This window comes from Nothobranchius furzeri, chromosome 4 (assembly GCF_043380555.1).
Source record: "Nothobranchius furzeri strain GRZ-AD chromosome 4, NfurGRZ-RIMD1, whole genome shotgun sequence".
Classification (NCBI taxonomy): domain Eukaryota; kingdom Metazoa; phylum Chordata; class Actinopteri; order Cyprinodontiformes; family Nothobranchiidae; genus Nothobranchius; species Nothobranchius furzeri.
In genome coordinates, this window is record NC_091744.1 from 79,682,978 (window position 1) to 79,703,910 (window position 20,933).

General features: G+C 43.4%; 1 protein-coding gene across 2 annotated transcripts in view; it reads right to left on the reverse strand.

Annotated features, from left to right (window-relative positions):
- The window catches only part of lamb1a (laminin, beta 1a), a 58,648-nt gene extending 38,172 nt beyond the window's left edge, over window positions 1–20,476 (reverse strand). The window contains exons 1-10 of one of the 2 annotated variants that reach the window (XM_015964986.3): window positions 20,372–20,476; window positions 15,907–16,121; window positions 14,795–14,933; window positions 12,622–12,695; window positions 12,103–12,291; window positions 9,743–9,806; window positions 9,449–9,651; window positions 7,315–7,435; window positions 6,817–7,005; window positions 3,199–3,375 (exon numbers count right to left, since the gene is read on the reverse strand). In XM_015964986.3, coding sequence (XP_015820472.3) covers window positions 3,199–3,375; window positions 6,817–7,005; window positions 7,315–7,435; window positions 9,449–9,651; window positions 9,743–9,806; window positions 12,103–12,291; window positions 12,622–12,695; window positions 14,795–14,933; window positions 15,907–16,121; window positions 20,372–20,402 — 1,402 coding nt within the window. In that variant the 5' untranslated portion in view covers window positions 20,403–20,476. Of the gene's footprint in view, window positions 1–3,198; window positions 3,376–6,816; window positions 7,006–7,314; window positions 7,436–9,448; window positions 9,652–9,742; window positions 9,807–12,102; window positions 12,292–12,621; window positions 12,696–12,813; window positions 12,980–14,794; window positions 14,934–15,906; window positions 16,122–20,371 lie in introns of those variants that run through there. The other variant, XM_015964987.3, reaches the window with a different exon arrangement.
- Window positions 20,477–20,933: the final 457 nt, after the last annotated feature.

A 20,933-nucleotide genomic window follows, 5' to 3' on the forward strand; every position in this document is an offset into this window, starting at 1 on the left:
TATGGGCCAAATATCAGTTCAGAGTACCCACCCTTTTTGGAGTCCCTGGGACGAGGGCTAGATAGTACTCCATCAGAGGACTCCATCGTCCTGCTGGGGGACTTCAATGCTCACATAGGCAATGAAAGCTTGACCTGGAGGTGTGTGATTGGGAGGAACGGCCCGCCTGATCTGAACTCGAGTGGTGTTTCGTTATTGGACTTCTGTGCAAGCCGCAGTTTGGCCATAACGAACACCATGTTCGAACATAAGGATGCCCATCGGTACACTTGGTACCAGGGCAGCCTAGGTCGCAGGTCGATGATAAACTTTGTAGTCGTATCATCTGACCTGCAGCCATATGTTTTGGACACCTGAGTGACGAGAGGAGCGGAGCTGTCAACTGATCACCACCTGGTGGTGAGTTGGATCAGATGGCAGGGGAAGAGGCCGCGTAGACCTGGCAGACCCAAACGCATAGTAAGGGTCTGCTGGGAAGGTCTGACAGAAGAGCCTGTTAAGACGGTCTTCAACTCCCACCTCCGGCAGAGCTTTGACCGTGTCCCGAGAGCAGTGGGGGACATTGACTCCGAGTGGGCCTTGTTCCACTCTGCGATTGTTGAGGGGGCTGTTGCTAGCTGTGGTCGCAAGGTGGCCGGTGCCAGTCGTGATGGCAACCCCCGTACCCACTGGTGGACACCAGAGGTGCGGGGAGCCGTCAGGCTGAAAAAGGAGGCCTACAGGGCGTGGCTGGTCTGTGGGTCTCTGAAGGCAGCAGACAGGTACCGGATAGCCAAGCGGGGTGCAGCAGTGGCAGTTGCCGAGGCAAAATCTCGGGCATGGGAGGAGTTTGATGAGGCCATGGAGAAAGACTGTTGATCGGCTCCAAAGAGGTTCTGGCAAACTGTCCGGCGCCTCAGGAGAGTAAGACAGCAACTCGCTCAAACTGTTTACAGTGGGGATGGGGAGCTGCTGACGTCAACTGAGGCTATAGTCAGACGGTGGAAGGAATACTTTGAGGAGCTCCTCAATCCCACCTATGCGCATTCCAAGGAGGAACCAGAGCTGGGAGACCTGGGGATGGACTGTCCAATCTCGGGGGCAGACGTTGCTGAGGTAGTCAAACAACTACACAGCGGCGGAGCCCCGGGGGCAGATGAGGTTCGTCCTGGGTATCTCAAGGCTATGGATGGTGTAGGGCTGTCATGGTTGACACGTCTCTGCAACATAGCGTGGTCATCGGGGGCAGTTCCCGTGGAGTAGCAGACCGGGGTGGTGGTCCCCATCTTTAAGAAGGGTGACCTGAGGGTGTGTTCCAACTATAGGGGGATCACACTCCTCAGCCTCCCTGGAAAGGTCTACTCCAAGGTACTGGAGAGGAGGGTCTGATCAATAGCTGAATCTCAGATTGAGGAGGAGCAATGTGGTTTTCATCCTGGCGTGGAACTTTGGACCAGCTCTATACCCTTGCAAGGGTGATGGAAGGGGCATGGGAGTTTGCCCAACCAATCCACATGTGTTTTGTGGATTTGGAGAAGGCTTATGACCGTGTACCCAGGGGCACCCTGGGGGGGGGGGGGGGGGGGCGCTCCAGGAGTATGGGGTGGGTGGCTTTCTGTTAAGGGCCATTCAGTCCCTTTACCAGAGGAGCGTGAGTTTGGTCCGCATAGCCGGTAGTAAGTCTGACCTGTTCCCGGTGAGGGTTGGACTCCACCAGGGCTGCCCTTTGTCACCGGTTCTGTTCATTACCTTATTGGACAGAATTTCTAGGCGCAGCCGTGGTGTGGAGTGTGTCGAGTTTGGTGGCAGGAGAATCTCGTCTCTGCTTTTTGCAGATGATGTGGTCCTCCTAGCTTCATCCAGCTCTGACTTTCAGCTCTTGCTGGGTAGGTTCGCGGCCGAGTGTGAAACAGCTGGGATGAGGATCAGCACCTCCAAATCTGAGACCATGGTTCTCGACCGGAAAAGGGTGGCTTGCCAACTCCGGGTCGGGGGAGAGGTCCTACCTCAAGTGGAGGAGTTTAAGTATCTCGGGGTCTTGTTCACGAGTGAGGGTAGGTGGGATCGGGACATCGACAGGCGGATTGGTTCGGCGTCTGCAGTGATGCGGACGCTGAGCCGATCTGTCGTGGTGAAGAGGGAGCTGAGCCAGAAAGCCAGGCTCTCGATTTACCGGTCGATCTACGTCCCAATCCTCACCTATGGTCATGAGCTTTGGGTAATGACCGAAAGAACGAGATTGCGGATACAAGCGGCCGAAATGAGTTTCCTCCGTAGGGTGGCCGGGCTCAGCCTTAGAGATAGGGTGAGGAGCTCGGACATTCGTAAGGGACTCGGAGTAGAACCACTGCTCCTCCGGATCGAAAGGAGCCAGTTGAGGTGGTTTGGGCATCTGGTCAGGATGCCTCCTGGACGCCTCCCCGGGGAGGTGTTAAAGGCATGTCCTGCCGGAGGCCCCCGGGTCGACCCAGGACACGTTGTGAGGTTACATCTCCAATCTGGTCCGGGAACGCCTTGGGGTCCTGCCGGAGGAGCTGGTGGAGAGGACGGTCTGGAGCTCCCTAGTTGGGATGCTGCACCCGCGACCCCGACCCGGATAAGCGGAGGAAGACGACGACAACGACGGATTCCCTGCCAGGTTTAGATGCTCCCACATTGCAAGCTGTTTAAAACAAGTTACTAGCAACTCCTACAGAATCCAAAGAAGGCAAGGAAGATAATTCAGCAGTTGGAATCAGGTGTGTATGAGTAGGAACATATTCAAAACATTACTTGTCTCTCAGTGCTACAATGCTATTTGTGTGCACGACATGGAGAATGGATTTCAGCTCCTTATAGAAGGCAAAGAAGAGTGAAGACAAAAGCTATAAGCTCTTCCTCTCCAAGATGCTATGGGGCAGCATTAGCTCAGGAAGTAGAGCGGGTTGCCTCATGAGTGGCAGAATCGGTTCCAGCTCCTGCAAGGGGTATTCTGCTGTTGTGTTTTTGGATTAGACTCTTGACCTGACTTGCTGATATTGGTGGTGATCAGAGGGGCTGATGGCGGAAAATGGCAATGTAAGAGTGTGTGAATAATGGAAACGCTATGAGTGCTTAGAAAAGCGCTATATAAAATCAATCCATTATTATAATAATAATTATTAGGCTACAGACCACCGCTTCAAGTTTTATGGCTTTTTTTGTGTCCATGTAATGCGGATGTGTTGTGTTGTTTCATACCTTTACAACCTTTAGGTTCATCACTGAGACCATAATAACCCATCTTGCAAAGGTCACAGCGTTCTCCATCTACATTGATTTTACAGCGACATTGACCAGCAATTAAACCATTTTGGACATCTGTCATCCGGTCACAGATTCCTCCATTCAAAGAGCCCAGAGGGTCACAGTTACAGGCTATAAAGACAAGTATCAAGGATAAAAATCAGCAATGGCAATAGTTTAAATTTTAATTAATTAAAGAAACCAGTTGTGGCTGCAAACAAATTGTGAAACTGGATAGCAGGATGAGTCTTATATGAGTCTTAGATGAAGTCAAATGTTTTCATTATTTATTTTCTGGGCTGAGACTCCAACCCAGTCCCTCTTTGCTCTAATTTTGCAAGTGTAAAGCCTAATGTATACTTCTCCATCTGCATCGGTGCAGAAACACACAACGCCATTTTGCGTCGATGCAATGTCACAGAGGCTGACGGAGTCATGGCCCAATTTTTAACAATCCGTCAAAAGTGATGGAGACCACAAGTTTGCGATTGGTCAGGATGCTGCTTCCTGTAAATTTGTCAACAGCACCCCCATAGGGAGCCTAAAGCCTGGTTCATGCTTCTAAGTCAGCTCCGCAAGGGACAGACACGCACGGATTGAGGGAAGCGTTTTGCTCTCATACGTCTCCATCTCCTAGAGAGTGTTGCAAAGCAATTGCCTGGCAGGACAACAGAGGGCGTAGCGCTGTTCTGTGGTATCCTGGCATGTATCGGTCCAAAATAGTGTGTTTATATTATGTTTTTTGTATATAAGAGACTTTTTAACAGACAAATTTGTCTCTAATTCTCCTCCACCTCTGTATGCGCTCGCCACCTCCAAACCCACGTTTCCTGTCATTTCCATCCACAAATAAAACGCTTGCTGCACATCTTTTCACTCCTCCAGTCACGGGGAATTAAACGTTCATGTTTTCAGAGTTTTTTACGAGGTATTCTTCAAGCTTCTCCGTGTCTGCCGCTAGTTATCCTGGGCTCCCTTTATGTTTTTGAGGGCGCAATGGCGGCGCTGTAAACAACAGCGGCGTCCTGACCAATCACAAGCTGCATAATCTGTCTCATTTGACGGATGTTTGAAAAAGTGGGCTTGACTCCGTACGTACTTGCGTGCCTGCCGGAGCCCTACGCAAGGACAGATAATGGCGTTGCGTGTCTCCTCACTGACGCAGACGGAGAAGCATGAATCAGCCTTAAGTCAGGCCTGTCTACTTCCGGACCATGGGACCCCAGAAGAACAAAAAAATGAATACAAGTCAATGGGGCTTATTTTGTACTTTGGGTTTCACTTGTGGCGTTCGTGGATTTTAAAGAAGCAATTTGATACCAAGAATGTGCTTTTTTTTTCGCATGGAGGGAAACGCTATTTTAGGTTTTGTGTGAGAGTAAGTCCAGCACCACAAATGTGCTTCACAAAAGTGACGTCATCGAACCAGAAATGGAGAAAAACAGAGGGATAATGGCTGTAAGTTCAGCAAACTTCAAATCCTTCCTTCAGGAGGAAAGAACCACCATAAATCTGGCCATGTAGTAAGTCGCTATGCTTAGGGGGAGGAGATTCGGTGGTGGTGTCATATATGCGACACATCGATGTCTTGTTTGTAGTCGTGCTAATTACGAACTTTTACAAGCTGATAAATCTCTAAGTACGTGACCGGCATGGTGGAAATACCCATCATTAGTTTTCATTGAAACTGCAGTACAACATGTGTGCGATCCAGGGCGTAAGGCAAAGCGAATTCGAAAATAACTCTTTAAGCTCCACTGACTTACATTAATTTTTTCGTTCTTCCGGGAATCCATGAACTGACCGGGAAGAGAGGAAACGTAGGCTCCCTATTGCTCCCTCAAAAAATAAAAAGACTTATAGGTGCCAGACACGGAACAGACTGAAGAATGCATCGCAGAAAAAGTCCTAAAATTTAAATGTTTATTCACCCGTGACTGAAGGAGTAAATAGATATGCAGCAAGCCTTTTATTCGTGGACAGAAATGACAAGAAACATGGATTTAGAGGTGCTGATTGCATGAGAAGGTGAAGGATAATGAAGGACAAATTTATCCATGTTAAAAAGTGTCTGAAATACATTAAAACAATGTAAATACAATAGTAAGTACACTATCATGGACCGGATGACTGTAAGGGTAGCAGGATACCTCCGAGTAACGCTATGCCCTCTATATTTTTTAATTTTAAGAGAGGATAAAAAAGGTACCTAAAGGTATTGTTCTTATTGTTTATATTATTTTATTATTTTTTATTATACTTTATGTTCTAAGCAAAAACAGAGCAAAGCTACAGTGCAAAAAGTAAAGCCAAAACCTGGAGATATCTGTACAAAATTAGCCTTCATTAATGCTTAATTTCATGTCAGTAATAGCAGTAATAACAACCATGTGCAACTGCATGTTATAATGCTGGTAAAGAGCAGGTAAGTTGGTTTTATGTCCTATTTTTGCTTTTCTCAGCCTCCATCCTCAGACTCCTCCAGTGATTTGGAAGGTGATGGACTTGGGTTTACTTTTTGCAGTCAAAGACTTTCCATGTTTCAGCTCTCAAGATGATTCCCTGCAAAAGGAGGTGCTAATTTTTACTAATTTTTGTGGCACAAATCTTCACGCTGGTGTTGCATTTAGCTGCTGATTACTTTAGCAAAATGCACCAAAACATTTGAGTATTTTAGCATTTTCATCTGCGAACTGCATAGAAGTGTTGTTAAAAGGAGACACATCTCCTCCACTCATAACGTGACTCGGGATCAGTCGTGTGACCCGTCGTGGCACATTGGGACAGTTAATCATGTTTTTCTGATATCAGTACCTACCGAATGTTTTCACTCAGTCCCAAAGAGGTCCAGAGTTCTGGCACCCAGCCCCTAGGCGCGTAAGTCAACTTTCTCATGGTCTGCCGAGATTGTCCGCGTTCCTCCTCTGCTGGGGGGCTGTGTTTTGTTTACTGTTTGGTACCGCTGCTGTGGCGCAGGAGCTGAATATGTCACGTGTTCGGAGTATTTTGACCCGAGGCTGCACTGTGTTCTCAATTATTGGTCCCGTCACTCTTTATTTATGCTATGTTATTTAATTAAAATGGTTGTGGTTGACAAACAAAACTTTAGAGAGCAAATACAGAATGGAGAATTTACACACACCACAAATTTTTAGACCCAGTTATGAAAATTCAAGACTTTTTAAGGTATTGTTTCCAGATTCTTTTTAAGACCCCACGGGAAACCTGTATTTAGCACTGGAACTGGTTTAATGGGCATACACCTGCATAGATTACAGTACTTAGAATGTGCCATTTGATTTGCTACTCTTTGTCCATCATATTTTAATTGTTTACCTGCATCAGCACACTTGATCAAATGGTTGAATCACCTTTTCAACCAGTTAACCACCTGCAGATGAAAACCAGATGTATTGAAATAGGAAAACAACTAAAACATGCTGGGTAGTGGACCTTGAGGACTGGAGTTCAAGCCCCTGGTCTAGAAAGCTGCGTTTAATTGCTTCTTGAAATGGCATTAGACTACTTTTTAGTACAGTGTTAAAGCTGTTCAAGTTAAACAAGCAAACTTACGATGGCAGATATTTGGATCTCTGATGTCTCGTTGCGGATGTTGGTAGAAGAAAGGTTTACACTGCTCACAGTTGTGCCCAGTTGTGTTGTGCTGACAGTCATCGCAAATGCCTCCACTGACATTTCCTGAAGCCACGAACACGGCCATATTGAAATGGCAGGAGTCAGAGTGCTGGTTGCAGTTACACTCTGGGGATTGGTGTTGGGAGAATTAGGAGTTAGTTCAGGTGAGTAAGGTAACTTATTTATGTGCAAACAGTTCAATCAGTTGAAATTCTTCTGGGCCCTGTGAACATACTCTTATGTCTCTGGCTGCCTAATGCTAGTAATAAACCACACACCCCAAAACCACTTCTCAGAGGACCAAATGAAGGTCACATGAAATTGACCAGTACAACCAGTTCATTGTGATATTGATACTGGAATTACAGTATTTTGGATCAGCTCCTGTGGAGCAGTTTGGACCAGATTGAACTTGTCTGGGCTCTGCGGACTCACTCTTGCAAGCATTGGTGTTGTGTCCCTCTGCTGGTCTCCAGGGATGGTCATGGTAGAAATCCTGACACTGTTCACAGTTCAGTCCCTTGGTGTTGTGATTGCACATACAGTGACCATGAACCTGAAACACATTAATATAGAACACTGGCCAATAATACCTCAACACCAACTTACAGTTTCAATTTGACATATTTATAAAAAGAAACATTGACAAAGCAATTATAGAACAAAAACAACTTTCGACTCAAGGATTAAATCACGTTTGTTCTGACCACACTTAGAGACAGTTAGGCATGCTTTTATTACATCAAGGCTGGTTTTTGCAATTCTCTGTATGCACTTCAAGAATAAAATTGACTGACTGACTGATTGATGATTGATTGATTGATTGATTGATTGATTGATTGATTGATTGATTGATTGATTGATTTCTTATGTTCTTTTCAATCAATCAATGTAAATGGAACCAAGTAACTCACAAATGTTTTTTTTCATCCAACAGAATAAATAAGGTTAGCCTTATTATGTGAAGAGCTGATAGTTTCTGCTTTAAGTTGACTTGTTGTAGAAACAAAATGCAAATACAAACAATTGACTTTTGAACAATTAATATCAAAACAACATTAAAAAACTGTTACTTTCAATTAGGGCTGCCACGATTAGTCGACACGTCACGAAGATGTTGAGAAATAAAATAGGCGACAATTAATGTAATCATCGACACGTCATTTATTTTATACAAATATTTTTTATCTCGCCTGCTGTGGCACATTCTGCGGTTGCCTCCTGCTCAAACGCGGCTTAAGCTCCAAGGCGCATGCGCAGTAAAGACAATGCCGATCAGCATTCGTCACCGGAGTAAGAAAACATGACCCCCTACCCCTGAGCCAGAGATCAGTGGACTCGGTGGTCTCCATTAAATAGCAGCTGAAAGCTCACCTGTTCAGGCTGGTTTTTGCGTCACCTTCAACTCCACCCTCTCCTTATTCTGCTCTTTCTATCTATTCCACATTCCCCAGGAACCACTGATTTCCCTCTTTCCTATTCACTCTGTCTCCATGAACATGTTTTTGAACAGAGACAACGGTGTTTACACGTTGGATCACACATGGGGCTGTGTTATCTAGCCTGGCCTGCCAGACTCCTCTGTTTAATTCTGCACAGAGAAAGGGTGTGGGAACTCTCCTATTCAAATAACCCCGCCCCGTGAGAATTCTAACCGTAGCCAATCAGTGCTGAGTAGCGTACGTCACACACGATAACGCCGAGTTTGTCATAAACATGGCGACTGAAGCGGAGTTTGCTGTGGCTCTTTCCTCTGGTCTAAATGACTTGAATGTCTTTTAAACCACAACAAATAGAAGCGCTAAAATCCTTTCTTCTAAAAAAAAATGTTTGCGCCGTTGCCGGATGCCTTTTTTCACTACAGCTAAAAAACTTCACCGTCGCTCGGTACGACCGGCATTTCCTTCTTTTTTCTGATTGGTTATTTTTGAGCTGCCTAGTCCCGCCCCTCATGTGCCTCTCTGCCTGTGAGTTAACAGACTCTTTCTCTGTGTAGCATCAAACAGAGGACGAGTCTGGCAGGCCAGGCTAACAGATGCATGTCCCTACACGCTCCCTTTGCTCAGCTGATCAGGATTTGTTCATCGTCACACGAACAATGTTCAAAACAAGAGGTGATAGGGCATTTTTGGTCCTAACTTTAATATCTTTTAATGACGTGCTGCTGACATGTGGACCAGCCGTGCTACAGAGGTGTACCTTGGTGTGTCCTGCCATTTACCGAGTTAAGATTGGAAGATGAAGCGCTTCAACCTTGTCACCATGCCTCTTGTGAACACAAGTCATTTTTGTATGAAATTTATTTTTGGTTTTAGGTGTCTACCTCCATCAGACTGTAACAGGTTACAAAGTTAATTAAAAGTTATTTTAAAAGCCATCATCTTGTCTTTATTATTAGATGGACCATAGCTGATCACACTTTAGACTAGAAGCTAATGATGGGTATATTAAAGCATCCTGGTACAATAAGCTAAACTTTTATGGATGACACGATTAGTCAGCTACTAAAATTGTTGTTTGTGGCAGCCCTACTTTCAATCAAGACCCTCTGGAATGGTTTATGTCTCACCTTCCCCTCCCTGGAATGGCTACCACCATTGACTGGAGCGCACTCAGAGGCGTGTCCATAGCAGAAGCAGTTTCCTCTTACCACCATGTCATAGATGGCGTAGTAATATTTCTCTTTGATCTCTACACGAGAATCTAACAGGTTATCACCAAGTGTGTGCAGTTTTGTGAATTTCACCCGTAGATTGGTAATCTTCAACAAGTCTAAATGAAGAGAAAACAGATCTATAATCAATGATCAGTTATTCTAGACTGATTGAACTTGAGTTAAGTGAGCTGATTTTGGGAGTCATACTTTGGATTTGTGGGCTATATGGGTCTTCAATCCAAAAAGCTGGGTCCAGAACTCTGTAAATGACCTGTAAAAGAACCTTTAATCAAATTATGTTTGCATTCAAATGTTGCAATAGCAAAAATAACATCCTGTGATATCACAGTGGCATCTACAGTCAGGTCCATAAATATTGAGATATCTACACAATTGTAACTTTTTGGCTCTATACATCACCACGATGGATTTGTAATAAAACAAACATGATGTGTTATAACTGCTGACTGTCAGCTTTACTATGACGGTATTTTCATCCAAATCAGGTGGATGGTGTAACAAATACAACAGTTTGCATATAATTGGACCCTCCCTGGTGTAGCATTGGAAATGTCCAACAAAGTTATTTGCGATAACTTTTTAAATTACAAACAGCACAATTTATTTTATAGTCCCAGACATCACACCTTTCTGAGTCACTTAGTGAAGGTCTTGAAATATACAAGGTCGTGTTTCATCAGAGTTCATTCATTGTCTCATATTATATCAATGTAGATCACTATTTATAATCATTTGCCTTTCATCGTCATTAATATAGTAATAAATAGATTTTTATAAACTATATTTTTGTCTCTGTGTCAAATTATTATAAAGTGTTGTTTCCCTGGCGTTACCCAAAGTACCCAGTTTCATCATCAATCAAATATTAAAGGCTCAATAATATTGATAATCTATATTTTTATGGAATATTATATTTTATTGATTGCCTTTATATTCTATTGACAATTGATTAAAAGTAACCACTTATAAAACATTACACTGGGCTGCCACCTCATCGTGGAGGAGGGGTTTGAGTGTCCCAATGACCCTTGAACAGAGCCGTGTCCAGGACATTTAAAATGGGGTGGCCCATGTGGGGCACTTGTTTATTCGTGGGTGCCACCAATGGTTATGCTTATTTATTTATTTACACAAATCGTTTATTTATTTACTCTCTAGTGAATTTTTGAGTTTCACATTGCACAATCACCATTTTTTTCCCCTCTTCATCTTCTACTTTTGTGGTGGTTAGCAAGTCCCTTTCTGTTGCATTACTGCCACAAACTGTAGTTGAGTGGGACTCTAAATACTATGTATGTGAATATTAAAAAATATTAAATAATATTAATACTACATGCCTGGGCTAGAAAACAAGCTGAAAGGTGCATGCAACCACACACTATTTCGGAGTTTACAACCCAAACCTTTTGTCGACAATGTAAAGTCAATTTAAACTGGAACTTAGTGGGGTGGCACCCGGGGTGGCCAATCAGATTCTAAGGGTGGCATGTGCTACCCCAGGCCACTCCCTGGACACGCCCCTGCCCTTGAAGCAAAGTTGTCTGAGGCTTTATGCATCTGGTAGGGTCACCTGTGGCAAATAGGTCCTAGGTGAGGGATCAGACAAAGTGCAGCCCACAAACCCCTTATGAAGAAAAATATAAATGCAGGTCAGCTAGGCCCACTCTGGAGCCAGGCTTGGAGGTGGGGCACGCTAGCAAGCGCCTGGTGGCCGGGCTTTGACTCCTGGAGCCCGAAGAGGAGACATGGGTTCCCCCCCCCCCCCCCCCCCCCCCCCCATGGGCTCACCACTCGTGGGAGGGGCCAAAGGAGTTGGATGCATTGTGTGATTTTAATACTTTGTTGCAAATCCTTTGCAGTCAATTACAGCCTGAAGTCTGGAATGCATAGGCATAACTAGATGTTGGGTTTCATCCATGTGATTCTCTGCCAGGCCTTTACTGCAGCTGTCTTCAGTTCCTGCTTGTTGTTGGGGCCTTTTCCCTTCAGTTTTGTCTTCAACAAGTGAAATGTATGATTAATCGCTGAGCTCACTGACGCGTTCCTTATTTTTGGCCACTTTGATGATTTTGTTTGGTTTTTATAGCCTAATGATGGCTTGCTTCACTGATGGAGATAGTTCTTTGGATCTTATCTAGAGAGTTGACAGCAAACGATTCCAAATTCAAATAACACAACTGAAATTAACTCTGGAGCTTTTATCAGCACATTGTAATTGGGATGATGAGGGAATATCACACACCTGGCCATGAAACAGCCGAGAAGCCAATTGACCCCATTACGTTTGGCCCCTAACGAGTGGGAGGCACATATGCAAACATGTCATTCCTACGCCGCTCACCTGATCTGGATGTAAATACCATCAAATTAAAGCTGACAGTCTGCAATTATAGCACATCATGTTTGTTTCATTTAAAATCCTTTGTGGTGGTGGATAGCCCCAAAAATGTTAGAATTGTGTTAATGTCCTAATATTTATTAACTTGACTGTACATAACAACCCTACCACCTTCCAATGTGTAAAAGTCTTTGACAAGCAGTTGTACCTCTCCCTCAGTGGACGGCTCAATGTCGGAGTAACGCGAGTCACAGATGACATCATCAACCTTTTGCATTGGACCATGGGGGACTGAAGGGAAGGATGACTCACAGTCATAAGCAAAGTAACGGTAAACCTGCCACGTTTTCCCAAAGTCTGCAGATCGCTCAATCACCATGGCAGCTGGTCGAAATGTCTGAAGAAAAAAGTCAAATTCAAAAGGTTGAAGATCACACAATAGTACCACTGAAATTCAAGAACTGTGCTCCGTTTTGAATCAAGCATGAATGGCCTTTGGATGAAGTTAGCGTTGACACTCCAGTTTAGAAACAAAGATCTGAATAACTTTACTCTATTTAGTGGCGGATTATATTTTGATCTAGTAGCACAAACACGTAAAGTTGCCACATTGTTTTTGATAAGCAACAAGTTCAGGTGAAACCTCACCTTTAGCCCTGTGACGTTTGAACAGTGTATTATGTGGTATAAACAAGACTTGATTTCTGTTTATCTGTGAGTGACTCACTTTAAAGGTCATAATAAGATGTGTGAAGTGAAATTCAGCCTCAAGATTCAGCTGGATGGTGACGTTCTCCAGTCCTGTGTACAACAGAATGTGGACATGTTAGATATTGACTGTTGAACAACGAGCCCAGCTGAAGCCTTGGGCCCGGCTCGGATGAACAGAATACAGCAGTTGAGCTCATGGAACACTGACCGATGCTGGCATCCTCATTCACCTCAAAACCAGGCACTCGCTCACACATATGCGCAGCTCAGACTTTGATGTTGTGAAAGAAAAGAAAACAATTTGATGTACTGCTGCTTCAAAAATGAGAACTGAAACGACAAATCTTGCTTTTTTCATGCTTTACTCACTTGTATTTAACCTTTGTAAACGTATGAGTAAGTAGGAAGTAAGTAAGGCCGACGGTGGCATAATCGCAATCGGTTGCAGGTTCGAGCTCCGCTCAGTTTGTCGCTGTCGTTGTGTCCTTGGGCAGGACACTTAACCCACCTTGCCCACAGTGCTGGTCAGAGGGACTGGTGGCGCCAGTGCTCAGCAGCCTCGCCTCTGTCAGTGCGCCCCAGGGCAGCTGTGGCTGCATTGTAGCTCATCCCCACCAGTGTGTGAATGTGTGTGTGAACAGGTGAATGACTGATTGTGTTGTAAAGCACCTTGGGGGGGTTCCAGTACTCTAGAAGGTGCTATATCAAACACAGGCCATTTACCATATGGGTAAATGGCTCAACTAGGTCAAAAGCTACATCCAGTCAAAATCCTCTCTGCAACATTGTGAGTGATACAGACACAAAACGGCTCTTCCAACACCGAACAACAGCCTTAGATGCAAACAAGCATTCCAGCTTCCAGATGGTACCTGGAGATAACTCAAGACTAGACAGGTCGTGTCGGAGCAAATCTACGGGTTCCTGATACCTTGAGGTCCATGTCCGTCCCGACCTTGTGACCCCCTGGATCTGAATGGGGATCTTCACATAAGGGTGCGTAGATTCAACAGATTGCGTTGGATGGTTTATATAAACAAATGTGTAGTTCAACAAACAGCCAAATTCTTTTAAAGCCCAGTCATCATATCTTGTCATGTATAATGATTAGTGGGGGGGGGGGGGGGGGGGGTATTTCTTTTCTTTTTTTTTCCTCCCATGTCCTGTCACGCTGTGAAGCAAACAGAATTGATGTCTGAATGCTGGTGACAAGCTTTACAGATTTACTCTCAGGTGGAGCATCAAAGCGTCTGCTTTTAATGTCACGCCTGATACTTCAAACTTTATTGTTATTGTTTTTTGAATGCTTTATAATTCGGACCAGACATGGAGACAGAGGTGAAAGTGAAAGGAAGAGACAAAAGAAGGGGGGGGGGGGGTCCACAAAAATACACAATCAATGATGAACAAGAGTCTGCTTCTAGACCTGCAGAAGGAGAAAAAAAACAACACACAACAATACAACAGGAGCAAACAATCATGAAAGAAAAAAAAGTGCATCAGTCGAGGCTCTCTCGTCGTTTTTCCCTTCCTTCAATCCTGGGACTGCTAAGTGGATAAGTGGAATGAATGAATGAATGAATGAATGAATGAACGACTGAATGAATGAATGAATGAATGAATGAATGAATGAATGAATGAATGAATGAATGAATGAACAAACGAATGAAGGAAGGAAGGAATGAATGGATGGATGGTCATTTTTCCCTTCCTTCAATCCTGGGACTGCTAAGTGGATAAGTGGGATGGATGAATGGATGGATGGATGGATGGATGGATGAATGGATGGATGGATATGCATTGTCACTTTCAAATGAATAAATACATCTACAGGCTCTAATAGTTGAAAGTGAATCAATATTTTGCTTAAAGTTTCTTTATGTTGTTTAAAATGTGTTTTTGTAATTGTTTAAATAAGTAACATTTGATAGAATGTATATTTGTGGATTAGTAATTCAGTTTACACACAATTTAGCATAATTTCTGGTGACAAACGAATTTAAGAAACAAAAACCATGTGAGGAGCTGTTTGAGAATGGGATGCCTTTTTATTCAGGTCCAGCACAATGGTTTTAGGACCGGGGTATTGTTGGTGTTCAAGTAGAAGAAGGTAGGGTGGGGGGGTCGGGATTTTCTTTTTCATGGTGAAGTCACCCTTTTAAAACAATATACAACGAGTGAATGCTTACCATTTTCAGACTGCCACCAAGTCTTCAGTCTGTTTGGACCGAAAGTGGTGACAACGTTCTCAATGCGATGGCTGTTTGTGTAATCATTCAGCTCAGCATGAGGTGCTGTAGAGTCACAAACAAAGCACTTCTTCTCCTCCTGGTTAAAGACCAAAGGAAGGGTTAACAGAGGTAAATTCCTCACATTCCTGCTATTGGTCAGTCCAGATAAACAGATTAACAATTAAGTCTTCAACAACCAGTTTTAAAGGTTTCAGTTTTTACTTACTTTTACATTTAAAAATGGAGTGCATTCCCCTTTCAGCAGTAAACAACATAACATCACAATCAACATACATCTGTATCTTTATCAAAAACAGATTGAGCCAGCACTCTTCCAGCTCCACAGGCTGTCGTCTTTATTCAGCTTTTAGATGCTTTGGTGCTGGAGGTCAAAGCACCACATGAGACTGAGAAAATATCTCAAACAAATTCAGAACCAGTGAAAGAAAAAATGCAGAAGTTAAAACTGTTGAGCATTTGACCTATGAAGTTGTTAGTGTTCTGTCTGCAGAAACATCTGGATAAACATCTGTCAGCGTCAGGGCTTAGAGTTTCCTTATAGGGGATCATTTTACACAGGAAACCTCACAGACTGGAATTCACTTTCATGTTTAACAAAACACTGTAAAACACTCAGTTGTTTAAAGGCTGAAACAGAGAACACTTGAAAAGGAAAGGTGAGCTCTGTTTTTCATGTATTCATTCTTTCAATATGTCACTCATTCTATTTAGCTGCAAAAATAGATTTTTTTATTTTGAAACAATCAAATTCCCCATTTTAGTTCAGTGGTTAGGTATCTTAAAGGCTTCAAAAACCTGTCACCAACTGGCAAATGAATTACATAAACCCGGATCATCACCGTCCAGAAATTACACATTAAGTCGCATTTGGAGTTAGAAAATTTTGCTTCATTTTTATTTATTTATTTTGTGTTTCTAACTCATTGAGTAACCAATTTTGAAATAATCAGAATTACTTTACCAAGCAGCTGTTACATGTTTTAGATAATACCAACCAAGGAGAACATGGATTGTTTGGTGTTTTACTTGTTTCCTGTGTTTTTTTTTACCTGAAGGTGGCTGACAATGCAGAATGGTTCAGGGTGGTTTATTCCACAGGTGGAGGTGGAGAACAGCTGGTGAACACGACCAATCAGAAGGTCTCCTGTCGCTGGGTAACAGCTGCCTTTAGTGCACACATCACTGAGCTCTGGGAGGTTGACCTCATCCAAGGACCCTGCCCCTGAGGCCCCATCCTCCTGAGTATAGGTGAACACCTGAAGAACTGAGAGACAGATCAAACAGAGTCTCCATTATGGGCTGAAGAACATTTCTGATGAGAAATCACCGTCTTACCCAGGGGTGTCAAATATGCGGCCCGCGGGCCGGATCAGGCCCGCACACAGTTTAAATCCGGCCCGCGAGATGATTGTGTAAACCTTATTTTCAGACTTTACAATGTAAAGTCTGAAAATAAGCTTTCATTTTTCAATTCAACTGCTGGTGAAATCTAAAAGATGTCAGGTATCAGGAGTCAAAGACATGCATGAAACTGATATAGCCATGTGATCTGTGAATCAGTTATTTGAATTACTGAGGAATAGTCTGGGTTTTATGTTTTGTATTTCACATTTTCAAAAACACTTCAGGTGTTTTATTATTAATAGTGATGTTGTGCTTAAACTATTTTGGATACACTGTCCTCAGGCTCCAGCTTTGTTTTGTGTTGATCGTATTAAAACAAAGAAAACAATCTGAAGCAGTTTTTAATTCATACATACTTTAATTTTACTGGCCTGGCCCACTTGGGACTAGATTTTCCTCAATGTGGCCCCTGAGCAAAACTGAGTTTGACACCCCTGGTCTTACCCAGCTAAAGCAAGGCGTACACTACAAGAGCACACGTTCTGTGTTGTGTATTGTGTAGTATAAAGTGTGCAACAAGAAGCATTTGATGACTCATGACTGATTAATGACCCACACTTGTATAGCTTTTCTTTTTTTTTGAGTCAGAGTTCTTTGGTATAAAACTATGTGTGTCTGATGCTGCCGCCTCTGGGCCAGATCGTCGTAAATGAGAATGAGTTCTCAATCAATTCATCTGGTTAAATAAAAGTTAAATAAAAATATTTTAAATATCTGCCTTGTCTCTGAGCACCAAGGGGCCATTATGGCCTACATTTTTTGAAGCCAAGAAGTGGCTAAAATTGCAGTTCCACCCTCATCCACTAGGGGCCGGCAGCAGAAGTGAGCAGATCCTCATTGACTCCCATGTTAAAAAAGCCGTTTTCACAGCAGAAATAAACATGTTTGCAGCCTGATTTGGAAACCCATTTTAGGTTTAATAGATCTAGTTTACACTCATGACAACTCTGGAGGGGAGTGAATTGTTTGTAACTCTTCTATTTAAGTGTATTAAATGCTTAAAATTCTGAATAATTAATGAGCATCAGAGCCACGTGACTTCAGAGCTAGCTTTGCAGAAAGGCTTCAACCTGGGTCTCAGCCTCACGTTAATAGATGTTCGACCCTTTCGGCTCTCTGAACTTTAGTTTTGTCTGTGTTTTTGTGTTTGGGTGTTAATCAGGGAATTATTTGGACAGGGTCGGATGCCCGAATTCTGTCTCCTGCCCGAGACGAGTTGCTAGAGCAGGCGACTGGCTGTTCCCGTTCCCCAGGACAGCCGACGCGTTGACCGGTGTCGGTACAGGATCTGCTCGGGTGCAGGATCGGCTCGGGGTCCTTCGACTGCCGATGACGTCACATTACTGCAAATCTACTCGGCTTTCACACATACGTTTTGGAAGGACATCAGCAGTTTTGTTAATAAATTCTTGTTTGTTGACACCTAAATGTTTTCTTTATAATTGTAATTTGTTAATAAAACTCCATATTATCTTTGTTTAGTAAAGAATGTGAAACTGCATAAAACCAACATCGGACTGACAACAAATAGAACAGTTCTTATATGTGAAGCCATATCTGTTTGTATTAATGTGGAGTTTGTCTGTATATTTCCTTAGTTGTTATCTAAATACATTCTTTGACTCAACATATTGCTTGGTGTCTTTCAATAAAGTTCTTATAATTTATTTTTGCCCTATTTCATCAACATCAAGAGCTTTTGAGGGTCACCGTTTATCATTTGCTTATATTTTACATTTCCTTTAGAAATTCAAACACATTTTCTCCAAAAAGTGTTGATTTTTGGACTAGAACCACCAAGACTATGACCGCAAATTTGTTCTGACCAATCAAAATCGTAACGTAATAACGTAACTTCCGTAAGCTTCATGTTCAGCCAATCAACTACTTTGACGTCATCGGCAGTCAAAGGACCCCGAGCCGATCCTGCACCGACACTGTCTCCCATGTAGGAGGTATCATTTGGAATCGTAGGATGTCCAAGGAAGGTCCTGTCTTTTTCGGCACAGAAAGGCTCTATGATTGGCTATTTGATTTAGCAGCAAACTGTCTTCCCATGCTAAGTGCCAACTGTTCTCCTGCCATCGCCACCAACAGAAAGCTGTTTTGGGGAGTTTTGTACCGAAATTGTGAACTTAGCGCTATAATAATCAGAGGTCCATTTTTGGCTTTAAATTAACCGCGGTGGAGCAATGGGCAGGCTACGTCCATATTTTATATGTTTTATCTCGATGGTTGGCACTCAGCACCTCTGCATGTCATGTGGATGAACAACTCTAACCACATCCATATCAACTCCAACCGCATGTCGCCTCTGTCAATGCACCCCAGGGCAGCTGTGGCTACATCATAGCTCATCACCATCAGCGTGTGAATGGATGGATGATACACTGTAGTCACTTTGGAGTCCTCTGACTCTGAAAGGCGCTATACAAGTGCGGGTCATTTATCATTATCATGAATGCTGACATCAACCGAAAAAACCACATTGCCTTGTATTCAAGGCCAGATAAACCATATGGGCAACTGGGCAATTGCCCGGGGCCCACGAACTCCAAAGGGCCCAGGCCCAGGGCAACAAGAGCATGAGCAAAGTACTGTATCTGTAATCTCCCGCTATATATTAAACTAGGGTGACCATACATCCTCTTTTCCCCGGACATGTCCACTTTTCACTCTCTGTCCGGGCGTCCGGGGGGTTCTTGTAGCCTATTGATGAAAATGTCCGGTTTTTCATCCAGGAGCAGGGATCGAATTATGGGGGAGCTGGATATCCTACACATCCAGTGGAGCCGGAAAAACGTTTTCTACCTATATTACATCATTCATGGACTCTTTTGAGCAGAGAGCACGTATAGCGATGATCGTTGGTGTTCAGCGCTCCAGGCAGCTGCGTCCAGCGCACGGTCCATTCTCAAAGTGGCGCAACCAAAAAACTATAATTAGCACACGATCGTTCATGTCCGCACATGTTTTCTACTTTCTGTCTTATTTGTGCCTGAAGCACTCTGCTACTGAGGAGCTCATCGTGTGCTGCGGTGATTTCACCTCACTGACGCAGCATCGAAACGCGCTCTCCGATTTGCGGTCAGGAGATCCCTTTGATCTGCTCAAAAGTAACTGATGAGGTGAAAAAGTAAGAATCCAGGCAGCAGTTTTTCTGGAGAGTTTAGAGGAGATGCAGGAAGATGAGATACACAGGACAGGAAAATAGTTAAATAAAAACAAAAAAACAAAGTAAAATGTAGGTAGATTTATCTCCACTACACGTTTTTACCTGTATAAAGCAATAAGTTACACATGTAATATGTATACAATTCAGATCACCTTCAAAACTCAGTCACACACCCAGGGCTGTCTCAAGACCTTTTGGGGGCCAAGGCTAAATGTACCCCCCCCCCACCCCCCCCCCACCCCCACCCCGCCGGCTGACCAATGAAGAGAGGGCCAAAGGTTACCCTGAGCGGGTTACGTGATGTCAAGCATTCAAGTATTGAGTATATTTACTGCATATTACAGTAAATATTCTGTATGTGACCATTTTATGGTGATCCTTGGGTCGTGATGATGGGGCCCTTTAATATTGTTGCCCAGGGTACAACAAAGTGTTAATCTGGCCCTGCTTGTATTGCAAATCTGTGAAAAGTTTTTCATTAGCTGGTCAGAGACGGCCACCCGCACTTTAGTTTTTGGGCGGACTCCTGAACTGACTCTTACTGGTTACAACTCAAATGCCAAAATCTTTAAATGAAACCTACAGAGGATGAAAGTTGCATTATTTCAACATGAAGTTACTTTTTGTCTGAAGAACAGCGTATCCCCAGTCTGATTTCTTTCCAAACTGAACAACCCATCTGATGAAAACCAATTTTAGCTTAGTCCCCTTTTCCTTTTCTAAACCAGCTGATTCAGACGCTACTAGGCTGGGAACAGCTATGCTTGTTGTACACCAAGTTATAAAATATTTAATCTAAAGTAAAATCTTTTCACTCAGTAAAGCACAAATGGCTTCTGATCTTAGACCTGATTCTGTCTCACAGGTAATGCGAGTTCAAAAGTTCTACCAGGAAAGTCTAACAGAACCGGGCCGCTCAGAATTAGCTGACTTACCGAGCAGCACGGTGAGCCGAAGCTGCCACATGATCCAGAAGATAAAAAGTACTGATGAAAGCAGCAGATCCAGACTCTAGAGACCCCCGGAGAGGTTTGGGAGCTCCGCCTCATCCTGAGACCCTGTGGTACAGACAACTCAACGCCCACATCCGGACTGACAAAGTAAAATCCAACCACCCAAGAGCCAGAACCAGAGGAGTGGAGAAACAAACTCCTAAACAAAAAAAAAAAGATAAAACATCAGCTCAAATGTTTCTAAATGAAACTAAATCTGTTAAGAAAACAAGATGTGTGTATTTACTCTAAACAAAAGTAAAAAGCAACAAACACAAACCCTGAAAGTTCTCAGATCTCACCACAAATCTGCCTCAATTATGTTTCATTTAAAAACATTAAGCCTGACCTCCAATAATTTTTTATTGTTCATTCTCATTGTAGTTTGAAAAACTTCACTGGGAAGGAGCTCAGCATTTTTCCGAACCCCCAAAGAGTCCCAACAAAGACATTCCTCAACCCCCCACCACACACACACACACACACACACACACACACACACACA